The sequence below is a fragment of the Perissodus microlepis genome, chromosome 22 (genome assembly GCF_051167445.1).
Source record: "Perissodus microlepis isolate ML-2025 ecotype Zambia chromosome 22, ASM5116744v1, whole genome shotgun sequence".
Taxonomy (NCBI): Eukaryota; Metazoa; Chordata; class Actinopteri; order Cichliformes; family Cichlidae; genus Perissodus; species Perissodus microlepis.
In genome coordinates this window covers 31,192,832-31,211,851 of record NC_140481.1, presented here as the reverse complement: position 1 = coordinate 31,211,851, position 19,020 = coordinate 31,192,832, and the positions used below count along the sequence as shown (strand labels likewise).

The window sequence follows — 19,020 nt, the reverse complement described above, 5'->3', positions numbered from 1 at the left end:
CCCTGGCGCAGGGTGCCGCCGGTGCGTCGAGCCACCTGGGGGGCTATTCAACTGGTGAGGGAGGTTGTCACATCTTGCAGGAGCTTTCCTCTCTTCGAGAACTCTCTCTGCAGGAGGGGGAGATACAGGAGAGGTGGAGGAAGATCTCAGCCTGGGCGTCTATTGTCTTATGTAGTCTGGAAGATGAGTGGATGGTGGGGTGGGTGCAGTTTTCTCTGTGGTGGGGTCAGGTGGGCTGTCCCGGGCTCTGTGGGGCCGGGCGGCGCTGCTGCACTGGGCCCCGGTCTGGATGGGCCTGGGCCCCCTTTCCCTGGCGGGTCGCGGAGTATGGGGGTGCCTACTGGGGTCAGCGGGGGAGCTGGCCCCAGGGAGGGGTCACTTGCCCCTCCCTTCCTTCCCTCCCCATCTCCAGCTGCCTCCCTCTTCCCGCTCCACCACAACCACCCACACATGCAGGGCCTTGGAGTAGGGGTGTGTCACCAGGGTGCAGAGGAGGCATCCCCCCCCTCTGTCCCCTTCTGGCTGCCTGTGCCTCAATTTTATCCCACAACTTAGACATTCACATTACTCACACTCTCATTACACATACATATGGGATCTTGGGGGTGGGCACGCTACACGGATTCCATCAGGGTGTACACCTCACCCCTGGCGTCGTTGCCCACCTCTCAATTTTAAATACACGTAGACATTGAGGGCTAGCAGGAGGGACTATGCGCTTACCTGCTGCTCTCTGGCAGGTAGCTCCATGCCCTCCTGGGTTTTAAATGCACCTTAGAACACACATGCATCAACACTACAATGAGCGGGTGGAGGGAGGTTTGGAGTCTTCTCTCACCCCCGTTCTCTGCGGCCTGCTGGAGCGGGGGGGCTAGAAGGAGGAGTTGGCCGTCCGACTGCGGTCTGGAGTGTGGGGCCTCCCTGCTGCTGCGGAGTCGGGGCGGTCTGCCTCTCCCCACCGCAGGGAAAAGGGTTACACCACCTGGGTCTGGGTGCAGTTCCCCCCTCCAGGGGCAAGGGTACCTAGACCCGGTTCGTAGAGTACGCTTGGGGAGTGTGATCGTGTGTACAGCGTCTCTTTATGTTTGTCTCCACGTTGGTTGAGTGTGGAGTAAGTGCATATGAGAGCATGAGGGTGGGAATGGATGTTTGTATCTGTGTGTGCTTGTATGTCTGTGTCTATATGTCAGGTTGGGTATCAGACGCCACCTCTCTGGGGACATCTCAGGCCCTCCAAGGTTTGGAGGCCTATCTCCCCCCACCACTTCCCCTGCCGGTGGGGGAAGATAGGGTGGGGTGCCCTCGGCCTCTCGGCCTGGGACTCGGTCACTCAGGCACAGCTGGCTGCCGGCGGAGCTCACGGGCGCGTCACTGCAACCCCCCCTGGCTTCTGCTCCGCGGCTGCTGAGTGACCCCTCATCTGGGACTCTCCTCAGCTCTTTCTGGGACAGTGGCGCGGCTGCCCCTCTGTTGGTCTTCCTTGGTCTCTTGTGTTCTGAGGGCCTCTGGATGTCTGGAGTTTTGATCTCCTCCATACCTGCTTCATGCCCTGGAGGACGGGGCTGTGGCCCCCCCACACCCTCTAGCAGATCATTACATGAAGGAACCTTTTAAAAAAACAAGCACGTCCATGCTCACAGGTGTACACACGGGTGCTCACACACACAAACTACACCCTTTTTGGCTCCTACCTCAAAGCACACTGTGCGCTGTCGATCTTACGTGCTGCACAATAATGTTTAATATTTAGTATTTACTGTCATATTCCCATATATCATTGTGATGTTGTTTATTCTATTACTCTTGTTCTCTTCTGCTTGTTTTCTTTTTTCTTTCTCAACAGGTGATCCAGGTGATTGATAGATGCATTTTTTTTTCTCTGCTTATTCTGCTGGTTTTTGTTTTTTGCCCTTGTCCCTCTTCTCAGCTGTTTCTCTTTCCCTCTTTCTTTCTCCCCTTTCTTTCCCCCAGTCAAGTCTGTCCCGTATTCAGCAAGTAAAAATAAAATAAACAATAAAAGGTGAATCAAATGGACCATTACGGCAAGGCTGGGATGGTCAATTTGGTAAAGTAAATCCGTTGGGCATCTTTCTTTGCCTTTAGACAATAATTCTGATGGCAAAGGAGCCAAAGGAGGCAGAGGAGGAAAGGGAAGAAAAAAAAAAAGAAAAAAAAGAAAAAACAAAAAGAAAAAACAAAAAACAAATCATTTACTCCCTGTGTAATTCTGACAGCTGATGAATCATTCTTTAGTAAAATTACACAGCCTTTATTTTAATTTTTCCATATTGTTTACTCATTTTAATCCCATGTATAAAAAATGTTAACACGTGCAATATTGTAAAAAAAAAAACCTGATCCATCGATCAACCATATGACAAAAGTAAGTAAGTCAGATTTTATTTATGTGGCACCTTTCAAGAGAAGGATCACAAAGTGCTTCACAACAAAATAACAGAGCATTAAAGAAAAAAGTTTACTAAATTCAAGTCTAATAACATGACATTTGGTTGCGTCTGCATCCACAGATCTCAGACTCAGAGGGAGAGAGTTCCAGAGTCTGGGGTCACTGTGGTAAAAGCTCTGTCTCCTTTAGTTTTCAGCCTCGTACGATGTACAGTAAGCAGACCCTGATCACAAGACCTCAGGGACCTGCTGTGGCTGTATGGCTGAAACAGTTTAATGATGTAAGCTGCTGCTTGCCCAGGAAGAACTCATGAAGACAGAGTCCACTTCAAGATTCTGATTCTGAGTTCAACAGGGAGCCAGTGCAGCTGGATGAACAACACTGTGGACATTGGAGCGACTTTATTCTTACAGAAGTGAACAATTAATTACAGTGATGAAATAAATGAATAACAATTTCCAGTTCAGAGGATGACATAACGGTCCTTAACTTAGCAATTTAAGTGAAGAAACAAGACAGAACGAGAGATTTGAGATTTTAAACTAAATCAATGCAGAGTCAAGAGTTACCCCAAGAGTCCAGACTAGTGATGGTAAATTTGATTCTTTTTACTGAATCGAGCTTGAATGAGTCACTCACCAAAATGAATCGGGTTTTTGAGTCACTGAGTCAGTTTCCCAGAGAGTGCAAAAAATGTACATTTTCACTCAAACTTAATTTGTTTCTCTTTTCATGTAAATCCTACTGCTAAGATGAGTGACTGAAAAAGAAAAACAACTATTTTTATAGAGCAAAAAAGAGCAAAAAAATGTAAGATTTCTAAAGGGAACATTTATTTTATTTATTTTTATTTTATTTTATTAGTATTTTCCTCAAATGTGTCAAATAGCTATGGAGAGCATCCTCACACAGAACATCACATCCTGGTTTGGGAACAGCTGTGTTAAGGACCAAAAAGCTCTTCAGAGAGTGATCCGTACAGCAAAACACTGCTGCAGGATTGCTCTCCCCCCGCTTCAGGACACCTACACCAGGAGATGCCGAACTAGAGCAGCGCAGATACTGAAGGACCCGTCCCATCCTGGCAACAAACTGTTCCAACTTCTGCAATCTGGAAGAAGGTTCTGCATCATCCGGGCAAGGACAGAGAGACTCAAGAGGAGCTTCTATCCCTAAGCCATCCGGGCCCTAAACCATAACTGGCTGTTATTTTTTTCCCACAATTTTAATTATAAGCTAGATATATTTCTACTAATGAAATTAGTTTGCAAACAGCAACAGGGATGAGTCAGTGAGTCAGTTGGGGTTGTGAATCATGATTCACGAGGCAGTAAAGTGATTCTCGAGTATTGAACGATTCGTTCATGATTCGCACATCACTAGTCCAAACAGACGATTTAAATGTGATTAAATGGTGCAAAGGACTTTCATTTACTGGGCACAAATCTGTCCAGGTTAAGTTAAGTTCAACCCCAAACCATTCTTCAAAAAATACTTATATTCAATAACATGTGAGCTGATAGATCCAAGTCCCTGTGTGAGTCAGTCAGATCATTTCCATAGAGAGGCACTTTGCATCAGCAGCACCATGCTCCAGTGCTCTGGGAGAGTTTATAGTCCTGAGAGTTGAACACTGGATGACTGACAGCTGTCCTTCATCACAACAGAAGCCACAGAAATCCTCCTCATCAAAAACATGACTTTGATCTGCGTCCTCATCTGGACTCTCCTCTGCTGCTGCTTCACAGGTAAAGTCCAGAGAATCAAACTCCTCTCCTCTATCAACATCTGTCCCGCTGAAATGAAGCCCACAAAACCATGAAGCTGCTTTATGTTTTTGTCTCTGTATCCTCAGAGTCCAGAGGACAGATCACAGTGACTCAGCCTGGAGCAGTGAGCTCTGCTGTGGGAGGAACTGTGAACATCAGGTGTAAGATGAGTCAGAACATTTATAGCAATTATTTAGCCTGGTATCAACAAAAAAATGGAGGAGTTCCTAAACTGCTCATTTACTATATTAGCAATCGACAATCGGGGATTCCAGCTCGTTTTACAGGCAGTGGATCAAACTCTGACTTTACTCTGACCATCAGTGGAGTCCAGGCTGAAGATGCAGCAGTTTATTACTGTCAGAGTTTTCATGTCATCAACAGTCAGTATGTGTTCACACAGTGAAAAACAGTCGTACAAAAACCTCCCTCAGTCAGACTGAACAGAAACTGAAGTGACTGCTGCAGCTGGAAGATACTGCAGAGACTGATACAGTTCACTGAGGACACACACACACACACACACACACACACACGCACACACACACACACACACACATGCTGAGGTGAAACTAAAACATGCTTAAAATGAATGATTGGAGGAAATTTCTCTGCATCAGTTTCTCAGCATCCATCTCCATCCCATCATAATCCCACATTTGATCTCATTTCCAAAAATATCAACATGAACTGAGCTGTGACACCTAATGAGAAAATGTTCAGTTCTTCACCTGAACTTCACACACGTCTCAGCTGCTCACACTTAAAAATGACACACATGAAGACAAAGATCAGCATCAGAATCCTTCACAGTCAGCAACACAAAAACATAAGACGACGCTCAAAATGTCCTTTTATAATATTTATATTTATGGAAAAGAAAATCTCAGTCTCAACCAGAATCATAAAGAAGCTAAAGTTTCCTCCTGTATGTTTAATAAATATTGAACATGTTGTTTACTGTCTAAACTTCTAAACCTTATACACGGACACAGACAGATACAAACAATACAGATAACAAAAATACAAACAGTCGAACCTTTCAGTTTCCAGTCAGGACACAGTGTCACACATTTGTATTTTTTGATTTCTTGTCCATATTGACAGTAAGGTTTTATATTTGTCCGAAAAATAAAAATAAAAAGATTTCTTTATAGATCACAGTCCAGCTGAAAGTATCCACATGATTAGCCTCATATTACACCCTTTAAACACTAATATTGAACCTTTAAACAGTCAGTGCAAAGAACCTCATTAATTTTGATCAATATGAAGGTTATGATCCAGTTTATTTTCAGTTGTATTGTCCCCTTGCAATGACGGCTCATCGCTCGTGCTGCATTACAATGTAGATTCGACCAGTCGGCCCCAATACAGGAAGTCTGGCTTGAGGAGACTCGCCCAGCTCTAAATGCTGGTCCTCTGAATGTCCACCCTGCTTCCACTGAAGGCGTGAACATACAGAGATGTTCTCTACCCATCACAGGAAACTAGAGGCAGAACTATGAGACTCTAGAATGTGTTGTTTTTGTCATCAAGCATGAACTTGTTCTGTATCCTCAAGAGTCCAGAATGATTGAAATCTTCTTAAAGAAACATGAAGAGCTTCACAACACTCACATTGCTGTACACACATGTTAATATATAAACTTCAGACAAAGAAACATGTGAGAAAAAGCAGCAGACAGTTGCCTTGTCTTTGTCCTGGTAGGACTTTATGTGGTTTTATGTGATGACTTCTTCATTCTTCCCCCTACATGTAGGCAGGACTATACAGCATGACAGATATGGGAACACTTACTGAAACATTTTTCTCTGAGATCATTTAAAGTCTGGATCATTCATGAGACTGAAGGAATTAGAGGAAACAAGTACTACAGCTACTCACTGCTATAAAATATATTTCATGTACTTTGCAATCATGATCAGAATAAATCTGAATCAATAACTGACTAAATACAAATATGAGAGAGTTTATATATTTACAAATAAAAATTTTTATTTGAATAAAGCAAAGTTAATGAACCTAAAGAACAACTAATGTGGTACAAATTTCAAAATGAATCATATGAGGATGTAGTTTTGTAATCTTGTTTACAGAAAAAAATCAGTTTGACATAAATGTAGAGAAAACAGCTGATGTGAGAGAGTCTCCATGGTATACGAGGAATGAAGGGATGGAAATTATTTTTCCCAAACATATTCCCTCATTTGATGTGACAGAGAGCTCTGTCTAATACATTTGTAAAAAATGAAGAGACAAAAGCATCAGGATATAAATATGTAATTAGGGGATAGTGATGACTTCTTAGAGCAACTTGAATACATTTTCAGTGACCCTTCACTCTAAGAGGACAACTGGTTCCAAGTCAATGCAGCAAACTGACTCACAACAAAAGAGTCAGATGATTTCCATAGAGAGGCACTTTGCATCAGCAGCACCATGCTCCAGTGCTCTGGGAGAGTTTATAGTCCTGAGAGTTGAACACTGGATGACTGACAGCTGTCCTTCATCACAACAGAAGCCACAGAAATCCTCCTCATCAAAAACATGACTTTGATCTGCGTCCTCATCTGGACTCTCCTCTGCTGCTGCTTCACAGGTAAAGTCCAGAGAATCAAACTCCTCTCCTCTATCAACATCTGTCCCTCTGAAATGAAGCCCACAAAACCATGAAGCTGCTTTATGTTTTTGTCTCTGTATCCTCAGAGTCCAGAGGACAGATCACAGTGACTCAGCCTGGAGCAGTGAGCTCTGCTGTGGGAGCAACTGTGAGCATCAAGTGTAGGACCAGTCAGGATGTTTATAACAACAACTACTTACACTGGTACCAACAGAAAGATGGAGGAGTTCCTAAACTGCTCATTTATCGTGCTAGCACTCGATATTCAGGGATTCCAGCTCGTTTTACAGGCAGTGGATCAAACTCTGACTTCACTCTGACCATCAGTGGAGTCCAGGCTGAAGATGCAGCAGTTTATTACTGTAAAAGCTGGCACTATCTTAACAGTCAGTGGGTGAGCACACAGTGAAAAACAGTCGTACAAAAACCTCCCTCAGTCAGACTGAACAGAAACTGAAGTGACTGCTGCAGCTGGAAGATACTGCAGAGACTGATACAGTTCACTGAGGACACACACACACACACACACACACACACACACACACACACACACACACACACACACACACACACACTGTATATCTCTTAAACAAATACCATCATTTTTTGCATAGCAAGGAAAAGTTGGAGAAAGTCTCGAGAAACAATCTCTCATCTTGCAAAAATTAATTTGTCTGAAATGAAGCTCCCAAAACCATGATGTGTACGATTATGATAAAGAAAGCTGAGCAGTGTATTGAAAAAAGCTTGGCTATGACCTTTGAGCTCAGCTCGAAAATAGATCTGTGAAGGTTCTCAGTCATCCAGGTCCTCGTACTCTAAGGAGCCACCAAACCTACAAAATGTCTTGGGGGCAAGACATCGTTCCCTCAAACCTACTCGAGGATGACAGTGTGGAAATAAGTGTGCAGTCAGTTATTAATACTAGTCTTCTATCTGGGTGTTGTTGGGTCTGTTTCCACAAGCCCCGCTGGTTTAGAGACTTATTCATCATGAAGAAAACGAGACAGTCAGCGATCAATCGATTTACTTGCAATGGAGGCCTCGTCGGTGTCTACCACAAAATGACCCCAACGACGGCCTCCGCTTGCTGCCTTTTATTGGGAATTGTGTGTGTGTGTGTATCAAGATATGGCCCTGTGAAGGTCTCCTTAAAAGCTGGTGCCAGGAGTCCAGCGGTCCACCTAAACAAAAGGCTCTTATACTTAAACAGATACAGAGTAGGTGTCCTCCCATACTATATAAAGAAGGTACGACCTCACTCATGACCTTAGGATGTATGTGCATGTCAGAACACTCTGAAAGGCACACAGAGTCTTTGCAGTCTACTAAGGATCAGACCTCTATCATTATACAATTGATACCTCTAAGCATATATGATTATATGATAGAGCCCCTTTTTTATGGCCTCTATCAACCCTCATCGCCTCACTTCAGGCATTCTTCCTGTGGGGGGAATACTTATGACTCCTCTATTGTCCTTTTTATCTCTGCAGAAAACCTTTCTCGGAAAGGGTATTGGATCCAGTTGTGTTACTGCTGTTATGATCCCACCTGTTGAATCACTTTAGCAGTCTTGTAGAAGTGGTCATGATGCAAATGACAACAACAATGACACAAAGGAAGACCCTCTTCAGATTGTCATACTATGCTTAGCACAGTGACAGCATTAGGTGATGTTCATAGGAAATTGCCGTCGGTCATTCCCCATCACCACCCTAGCTTCTGGTTTCTGTGCTGCTCACAGAATCATGATGCCATCATTGAACTCCCTCTGTGCTGTCGATTGGAGCTTGGCACGCTCCCCTCACCCTCAGATGCCCGTCTGTAGTATTTTTTTCTCTCTTATTTTCTTTGCTAAATGTGCCTGTATATTGTTTATATGATCTAAATAAATTAACAATAAACAATTTCTTTTTGTTCTCAGATCAAATAAAACAATTCCATCTCAAATACTTTTTTTCCACATAATGAAAGTATTTGTGTAGAAATTAAAACTCTTTGCAAGCAAATTATTGTTTTATCATATATACTGCGTAATTTAAAATACGAAAATATTAAAACCATACTAAATATAGAAGAGTGTATTAAAACTATCACAGTAAAGCTCCTGTTAAGTAAAGGTGGTATGAATAATTTGTTTTACAGAGACGAGTAAAACTTTGAGTTTCAAGTCCTTTCACTCTAATTACCACTGGAGCAAAGCTAAGTTAGAAAAATTAAATGTAATGCAGGGCTCTAGAGTGCGACCAATTTGGTGGCAAGTGCGATTAAAAATAATCTCAGGTCGCAGCGGTACGACCAACTATTCAAGTAAAAAAAAGAATAAATAAATACTCTCTGCAACTCTGAAACTCTCCCTGTGGTCAACAACCGACACGCATTATGCCCTTATCGTGGTCTAAACCAATCAGAGATAATCAGGGGTGGGACCTCTCTGATTGGTCGTAGTTCAGATATTCATGTAGTCCATCTGTACGTTTGAAAGTACAGGTAGATAGAGAGAGGTGAGTAGCTTGAATAAAGCGACATTGATTCATTAAATCCTAAATCGAGTTTTAAACATAAATATATTTTCCCAGAAACGCCGGAATCTTAGGTTAAAGATCACAAAAGTAACCCTGGGGCTCCTTGTTCAGGGTGAGACTCTCTGTCTTTGCTTCAGCATGCAGCCAGGTTCACCACAATGATGTTCTGCTATGATGGAGAAACTCTGAAACCAGCAGCACTGACCTTCTTCCATCTGTTCTCCATGTTAAAGGAATGATCCTCGAATGTTTGGATGTTGGTCATCTTTTTTTTCATGTTTTCAGGTTCATCAGGAGAACAAGTCCTGACTCAGACTCCTGAAGCTCAGTCGGTTGTTCCAGGACAGACTGTCTCTGTCAGATGTAAAGCCAGTTCAAGTGTTAGCAACAACCTCCACTGGTACCTTCAGAAGGACGGAGAATCTCCCAAACTCTTAATTTATTATGCTACAAACCGTCAGTCTGGAGTTTCTGATCGTTTCAGTGGAAGTGGATCTGGGACTGACTTCATTCTGACTATCAGCAGAGTTCAGGCTGAAGATGCAGGAGTTTATTACTGTCAGCAGTGTAACACGTGGCCGTTCACACAGTGATACAACGCTGTACAAAAACCTCACACAGCTGGAGAGGAACTGAGAAAAAACATCATCTGAACTGACAGCTGCTCAGAAACACACATTATTTTACATTGATAAAATATTTTGATAATTTTAAAAATAGTTTTTAAATTTTGTTATAATAACATTTTATAAATGTTAATCTCATCAGTTCCTCATGCTCAAAATAAAATGTTATTGCTGCAATTAATTATCTGTAAAACAGAGAATATCGATACGAGCAACGATTGAAAACAATCATTTAAATATTTGATCTTTGAATTATGAAAGCTAGAAACTCAAAAGACTAATGACTAATTCATCCTGCTTTAAGTTCTACAGAAACACAAATATTTCTGATTACCATGTAATCATCTTTAAAGCAAAAACTTCAGGCAACGTGTCTCTGAAGTGCTTAGGTACATGCTCTATATTATATATTACTACATTTGAATTTAATTTATCAGTACATACTGACAGTTATAAATATTTCCATTAACACAGCTGATTTGAGAGTATTTATGTTCTATTTTAAATTATTGTTAGCATTACTGTCAGCTATTAAAATGGGATCATAGTAATTCACTGTTAGACAACAAGAGATACAGACTTTTCTCTCTGCTCCTGTTTTTGGTAAAGTTCTCCATGCAAATGATACCATGTACTTTAATTATGTCACTGAATCTCTTTATTAATATAGTTTTAATGTGATGATCAGAATCAAATGCAGGACAAAGAACTGCTTCAGGATGAGGAATTATGAAGAGCAGCTGGTTCATCGACCGCTGACGTGACCCAAACAGCTCGACTCACATTAGATGTGGACATAAGAACACATTCAACCTTTTTACTACACCTGATGTTTAACAATCTGCCCTGTTGGAACTTTTCATGGTTTTCTTCCTCCTTTTGCTTCCGTCTGTCCTTTTGGGAGGAGCTACATCCTGTTTATTAAAAGCTTTATTAAAAGACCAGCAGCAGCCTTGTGGCATCTCATCTCATCCTCTCATTCTTTGAGCCATAAATTTAGGGACTGGAACAGGATCAGCAGATGTTCACATTTTAAAGCATTTTTTATACTTTTTTAAATTTTGTGATCATTTTGGCTGTGTTATAACTTGTGACATGGATTTTTGCAGGAAATCTTCTTTTTGGTCAAGTTTTTTGAAATCTGGTGTCTTTTACTTTTACATGTCATCCGTACTCTGTTGATGCATTTTGCACCCTGTCGACACCTTTGTGGACAAAAATGTACAAGAACAGAATCTGGCATTAAATCCTCATACAACAATATTTTTTCAGCTTTTTTTGTTTTTCATAAATAACTTAATAATTATGCAATCAAATCAGTTTTGTTGCTCAACTTTGACATGTCCAAGACACTAATAAACACCAATGACCCATCCCCATCCTGTTTATTATATGGAAAATATTTAGTTTTTGAGAGTTTTTTTTAATAAAGATTAAACTGTTTAAAGTGGCATTTAAAGGGTTCAAACTGTGAAAATTATTTAAGTTGGAAAAGGGCTCAATTTATTTTTGAAAAAAAAGGAAAAAAATATTGCCATATGAGGACTTTATGGAAAATTTTCTGCATGTACATTTTTGTATATGAAGGTGTCGACATGGTGGAAAATTTGATGAGGCCAGAAGGGTTAAATAAAAAGAGACATTCAGAAAAATAATTTCCACTTAAATAAGTCTAACTGGATACTGGAATGAGCACCTTTGTTTTTGTCAATATCATGAAGTGGTTGATTCATTGACAAACAACATCCCTGCTGGAGTCAGTCAGATCATTTCCATAGAGAGGCACTTTGCATCAGCAGCACCATGCTCCAGTGCTCTGGGAGAGTTTATAGTCCTGAGAGTTGAACACTGGATGACTGACAGCTGTCCTTCATCACAACAGAAGCCACAGAAATCCTCCTCATCAAAAACATGACTTTGATCTGCGTCCTCATCTGGACTCTCCTCTGCTGCTGCTTCACAGGTAAAGTCCAGAGAATCAAACTCCTCTCCTCTATCAACATCTGTCCCTCTGAAATGAAGCCCACAAAACCATGAAGCTGCTTTATGTTTTTGTCTCTGTATCCTCAGAGTCCAGAGGACAGATCACAGTGACTCAGCCTGGAGCAGTGAGCTCTGCTGTGGGAGGAACTGTGAGCATCAAGTGTAGGACCAGTCAGGATGTTTATAGCTCCAACTGTTTAGCCTGGTACCAACAAAAAGATGGGGAATCTCCCAAACGTCTCATTTACTATGCTAGCACTCGAGATTCAGGGATTCCAGCTCGTTTTACAGGCAGTGGATTAAACTCTGACTTCACTCTGACCATCAGTGGAGTCCAGGCTGAAGATGCAGCAGTTTATTACTGTCAGAGTTTTCACTATCCTAACAGTCAGTATGTGTTCACACAGTGAAAAACAGTCGTACAAAAACCTCCCTCAGTCAGACTGAACAGAAACTGAAGTGACTGCTGCAGCTGGAAGATACTGCAGAGACTGATACAGTTCACTGAGGACACACACACACACACACACACACACACACACACACACACACACACACACACACACACACACACAAAGCTATAGTGAAACAATATTTCCAACATAATTACTGGATTGTCCCATTAGCAGCAGGTTCTCTAACTATTGCAAACAAGAGCTTAATAACATCTAAAACTAGACGGCGTTGTTTGAAATGTTGAAAGAAACTGTCATTTTAATAAGTCACTAACTTTAAGCTGGTATTCATGTCTAAAGTTGCTTTAGTAGTTAAGTGATAAGACTGAGTTTGTGTACCTGGCCAAAAAATAAATATCTATTTAGTGTAAGAATGAATAAGATTACAGACTTTGTTTTACAGACTCTTCACTTCATGGTGACTTGACTATATTATGACTCTTGTTATTTTACAGGAGATGAAAAAGTGTGTCTGTGTTTTGTCAGGCTTGTCAGTGATCATTGCTCATCTGCCTTCACACACATATGACCTTGAGTGAAATCCCCTTCTTAATCCAGAGGGTGATGTCAGCCCACCCTTTGCAACTATAACAGCTTCAACTCTCCTGGGAAGCCTTGCCACCAGGTTTAGGAGCAGGGCCGGCTGTACGCTGGGGCAAGAGGGGGCCACACCCCTTTAAGCCAAGCTTTTAGAAGTTGAGAAAGAAAAGAATAGATTGCCCACAAATTGAATATCGACAAGAGTTACTACAGTAAATTTCCCTGAAAAAGGCACAAATGAGATGATAGGTTTCACGTCTCGTTCGCTCTTTCACTCTGTGTCCTGTTTGTGCGCAGGCTCACACAGCACTCGGCAGAGAACACCCACTCACCCTCCCCCCAGCTAAACATCTAATCACTGTTAGTATGTAAATAACCTGTGTCAGGTTTTTCAGTAGGCAGGGCAGAGCAAATGTGACCAGCTAATTTCTGTTGTCAAAATTATAATGACTGTAGCTGATAGTGAATTATTTTAATGTTCTTCATTGTATTTGTTAGAAATATATATATATTTGATTTTCCTTTAATTGAAGGACTTTTTTGTGAAACTTGGTGGAGCGGAAGTAATGTTGAGAATAGACTCGTTTTTTAGTGACACAAAGCAAGTAAAGCACAGGTGCACCGCGGGTTTTGCTGTGATGTTTCTACATGTAACTGCCTTTATTTAAATTAGCTCTCATGAGGACGATGCTGAGCGATCCTGTTGGGAAACTTGGAATAAATCATCTAAACCAGCGGTCTCCAACCGTTTTTGCGCCACGGACCGGCCTTTAAGGTGTCGCGGATAAATACAACAAAATAAAACTAGTACCGGTACCGAAAAAAGAAGATTTATTCATAACACAAGTGAAAAGACCCAGGAAAACCGAGTTAACGATAAAAACGATAACAAAATAACGTTCAAAACCGATTAAAAACCCTGAAAACCATACATTTCACACCTGAGCCTCAACTCTCGCGGCCCGGCACCAAATGACTCACGGACCGGTACCGGTCCGAGGCCCAGGGGTTGGGGACCGCTGATCTAAACAAACAACTTGTCCACGTGGTGGCTGATGGGAGTAACAGTGACTCGTGAGATTATTAACAACTGAAAAATATCTATATTTGTACAGTGAGTGGGGGACTAGGCCATTGTTCTTCTTACAGTTTCAGTCTGGTAGAGACGTGTTTCTTTCTCAATCCCACAAGCACCACTGTGAGCCTGTCTGCTGCTCAGAGCCGACTCGAGGACCTGTGTCAGTAAGACCCAACACAAAGCCCCGCCCAGTTTTCATCTCTGCACTCAACAGTTTCCTTGTTTCATACAATGATGTAATCAGAGCGATTTTAGTAAAGATTATTTACTTTTGTTACATAATAGAAAGAGGAATTTGCTGATCTTGGCCCACGAGGAATCCATAACAAATAACTTGGATATGGATAAATCTGTAAGAGTTTTTGGAAAGGGAAACAGGAGACTGTTGAATTAAGGAGAAAGGAGAGTTGAGCTGCAGCTGCAAACAGAGTTGAGTTCCTTACAAAACAAATAAGCTTAAAACAAGACGAAATCTGTTGAGTTCTACAAATTAATTTGAGAATTGTAGGAAAAGACATGGTGAACTGTTTTTTTTAATAACTTGGCCTACCCTTTTTAGTTTTGGTAATATTGGCAGTAGTGAGAAGTGCTATTGTTGGGTTTGAGTATTTTTAAAATAGGCCATCCAACTCAGGTAAATGTCATGTTTTTAGTTGTTAGAATCTGATTAGCAATATTTTATTTTACTTTTTGCTGTTTTAATTTTCCGTTTTGAAGGCACGCAAACCCCCTGATGACGTTAAGGTGGCAATTCCTCAGGGGGGGAAACTAAAAGTGCAATCAATTACATGACAAACACAGTTATCCAGAGCAGAAGACTCATCACTCTAGAGAACACGTCTACACTGCTCTAGAGTCTGAGCTGCAGAGACTGATACAGTTCACTGAGGACACACACACACACACACACACACACACACACGCACAGACACACACACACACACACACGCACACAGCATTGTCAGTGACTCAGTACAATAAATCCCTATGACAGTAGCTGTCTCAGCTTCCAACTAAAATATTGTGTTCAAACCAGTAAATTAATTAAATTTTCACTTTTCTAGTCTTGTTTCAGTGATACTATAATTGTGTTTTGACTTTAAAAAAAAAACCTAGTGTTGATTACGGCCGACCTGGACTAGAGACAGAATCAGAATCAATCAACTGAACATCCCATCACGTCACTTGTGAACATGATAAAACGGTCCCCAACCCCCGGGTCCGAGGCCCGGGGGTTGGGGACCGCTGCCATAGATCATCGTGATGTTGTTTATTATGTTGCTCTCCTTTTCTTCTGCTTGTTTTCTCAAATGAAAACATTCACCCAATTACTTTTACAGCTGACCTGGTTATTTTGGTGCATGACATATTTTGAATTATAAATGATGATGACTTCTGATGTTTTTACTTTCATCATGAATAATCATCCTGATGAAGATGGACAAACTGTTTCTATCAGATGTTAAATCAGATGATCCATTAGCAAAAATATTCACTGGTATCTTCAGAAACCCGGAGAAGCTTCTAAACCGTTTATTCATAAAGCTAATCTCCATCACTCTGGTGTTTCTGATCATTTTACTGGTAGCTGGTCTGGGACTGACGTCACTCTGATCATCAGTTCAGAGTTCAGAATTAAGATGCAGTGGTTTGTTACTGTTAGCAGTGTTTAAGTTTGCAGTTCATATAAAACCCTCACACAGCTGGAGAGGAACTGATCTGAGAGCTGCAGTAAAATTGAAGACCAACAAGATATAAGCAATAGTTTTATTTGAAATGTAAATAAATTCTGCAACACAGAAAGAGCTGTGGTCAAGCTATTTATTACTTCGCGCAGGAGAGCCAACACACACATCGAACATAACAGTTCACAGTCATGTCAGCCCTGCCCTTGGGACGTCTCAGCTCCTCTTTTATACTCCCCCCCCCCCCCACCCCCCCCACACACACACACACAACTCTCTGTTTTATGTGTGCTCACAAACCTGCAGTGCATTCAGATCATGCACAGAACCAGTTAAAATCATAATACTGCTGAGCACTTATTGCACACTCAGTGTTGGGGAGTAACAGAATTCATGTACCAGCATTATGTATTTAAAATACAAAATATAAGTAACTGTATTCTGTTATAGTTACGGTTTAAAAAGGTGGTATTCAGAATACAATTACACGTCGGTCTTTTCCTGTTTCATATGTTAGGCTGTGCCCTCTCTATGGTAATTCCACGCTGGCTGAAACCCAAAGAAAACACGCATTAAGAGGCTCTAATGTCTGTGTCTCAATCTTGCGGCCCATGTCATCTCTGCTTGCTGCCAGCATTATGACGTGAAGAAATATTTAAAAATATTTTAAAATTATTATTCAAAAAATTATTTAATATGAAGGCAACAGGCAGAGTGTTACAGGCATCGCCCTAAAGAATGTAGCCTCATGGGCAGTGTAGTCCGTGCTGCAGGGAGAATGGACCGTCATACCCGTTATGTGTCTGTGAGCGAGGGAGGGAGAAAAAGGAAAAGTACGAGCTGTCACGGAGCAGAAACGGGAGCTGGAAGCATGTAAATATAATAATAACCACTGCAGCCAAGAAGAGAGCCTGACGAGCCCAGTTGTAAGTAAGCTATTAAGACTCGACTGTACGCTGTGTTTGTGTTTTCCTCCGAAACAATAAGTTCTGCTGGAGCAGCCTTTCAACGCCTCTCTCTGTCTCTTACAAAGTTGACCCAGACAACAAAGTAAAGCTGGTTTTTGGCTACGAGCCCGACACGAACCCGACGTATTAGCCAGAGGTCCCTTTACTACAGTTCGGAGCCGCGGACCTGTTTTATATACGCGTTTGCAGATCACTGCAAAAAGTGCAGCCTTACCTAATGTCCACCTACTGTTACTCATTTATATTAAGATGTAAAAATCGAGTTGTTATTGGTACGGCGAGTAGCCTTCAGTAACAGTAATAAATCACATTCACGTAGTTGTAAAAAGCATGATCATATATTAAGTAATCCAAAGTATTCAGAATACGTTACAAAATACATTTTGGGGCATGTAATCTGTAATCTGTAGTGGAATAAATTTTAAAAGTAACCTTCCCAACACTGCAGACACTACATCACAAAACAGAAAGTGACCTGTTCAGGGCATGAAACCGAAGTCTTTCCAGTCTCACAGGTTGTCCTGTTATAAAAATATCAAATTAAACAGAGATGAATGATTCTGACCTGTGGTCATGTTTAACTTTTGCATCCTGTGGTCAGCATCATGCATCAATGTGAATCACTGCAAGATTTTTGTACTGAGTTTTACAAAACTCTAAAATAGGTTTTGCAAATTGTAACTTTCCTCTGATTTTTTTTTAATGTCTTTCATTTTTGATGCCATGTTCAAATGTGCAGGTTCTTTTTTGGGGGAAGCTTTTCTGTCCTGTTGCTTACATGTAAGCGGTTCTTTGATTTGCTGACAGGTAAGTTTCTAAAACTTCTTTCAGGGTGAAGATTCTCTGAAACTCTGTTCATGTGTTTGAGTAGACAAGTACAACATTTCTTTTCTTCTTCTTTTTTAAGTGAACAAGAGGAAATCAGATTTTGTCTTACATGGACGAGTGTCTGTGCCTTTATCTTCAGACATTGTTTGCATGTTTTGTTGGCATTTGGCAACACTTGGGGTTATATCACAAAGTACTGCTCTGGTTTGATCATGAAACATTTTCTTGCCTTTCTCAGTCAATGGACATGTTTTTGTAAAAGATTTCAGAAATTACCCAAATTTAAAAATCCCACACATCCATCAATGTGTGGATGTGTCCTAAAACACAAGAAAGAAAACATTTTCATACACTCAAAAGTATTTTTATACAAAATATAAACAACATTTCAAACCAATTTTTTTTTTAATTGATTCATGACCTGATCAAGATAAAGACAACTTAACTATTCAAAGAAGAAAAAGGAAATATCATTTCCAAATAATCAGTCTTTTTGAAATAATTTACAGTGAACATTGTGAAAAACTGACTGATTAATTGATAAACAGCATCGACTATTTGATCCAACTACTTGTTGTTTTCAGTCAGTTCATTTCCATAGAGAGGCACTTTGCATCAGCAGCACCATGCTCCAGTGCTCTGGGAGAGTTTATAGTCCTGAGAGTTGAACACTGGATGACTGACAGCTGTCCTTCATCACAACAGAAGCCACAGAAATCCTCCTCATCAACAACATGACTTTGATCTGCGTCCTCATCTGGACTCTCCTCTGCTGCTGCTTCACAGGTAAAGTCCAGAGAATCAAACTCCTCTCCTCTATCAACATCTGTCCCTCTGAAATGAAGCCCACAAAACCATGAAGCTGCTTTATGTTTTTGTCTCTGTGTCCTCAGAGTCCAGAGGACAGATCACAGTGACTCAGCCTGGAGCAGTGAGCTCTGCTGTGGGAGGAACTGTGAGCATCAAGTGTAGGACCAGTCAGGATGTTTATAGCAATTATTTACACTGGTACCAACAGAAAGATGGAGGAGTTCCTAAACTGCTCATTAAGTATGCTAGCACTCGAGTATCAGGGATTCCAGCTCATTTTACAGGCAGTGGATCAAACTCTGACTTCACTCTGACCATCAGTGGAGTCCAGGCTGAAGATGCAGCAGTTTATTACTGTAAAAGCTGGCACTATCCTAACAGTCAGTGGGTTGTCACACAGTGAAAAACAGTCGTACAAAAACCTCCCTCAGTCAGACTGAACAGAAACTGAAGTGACTGCTGCAGCTGGAAGATACTGCAGAGACTGATACAGTTCACTGAGGACACACACACACACACACACACACACACACACACACACACACACACACACGCTTTACCATATTCTCCATGTTCTTTAAAGCGACCATGAAATGATTTCAATATTTTAAACTCTGTTACAATATCCATGAATGAATGAATCTCGACAAAATGAAAGACAGTCTTTCTAATGGAAAGTCCAAAGACAGCAAGACAAAACAGGTTAGTGACCAACTAAC

General features: G+C 41.2%; 1 protein-coding gene across 1 annotated transcript; it reads left to right on the top strand.

Annotated features, from left to right (window-relative positions):
• Positions 1 to 4,103: 4,103 nt before the first annotated feature.
• On the top strand, positions 4,104 to 12,567 carry LOC146363534 (uncharacterized). The gene is made up of 7 exons (XM_084918985.1): positions 4,104 to 4,155; positions 4,263 to 4,346; positions 6,887 to 7,194; positions 9,383 to 9,440; positions 9,614 to 9,917; positions 11,542 to 11,578; positions 11,985 to 12,567. Exons 1-7 carry the CDS (start codon positions 4,104 to 4,106, stop codon positions 12,345 to 12,347), a joined length of 1,206 nt encoding a protein of 401 aa, XP_084775111.1. The 3' UTR covers positions 12,348 to 12,567.
• Positions 12,568 to 19,020: the final 6,453 nt, after the last annotated feature.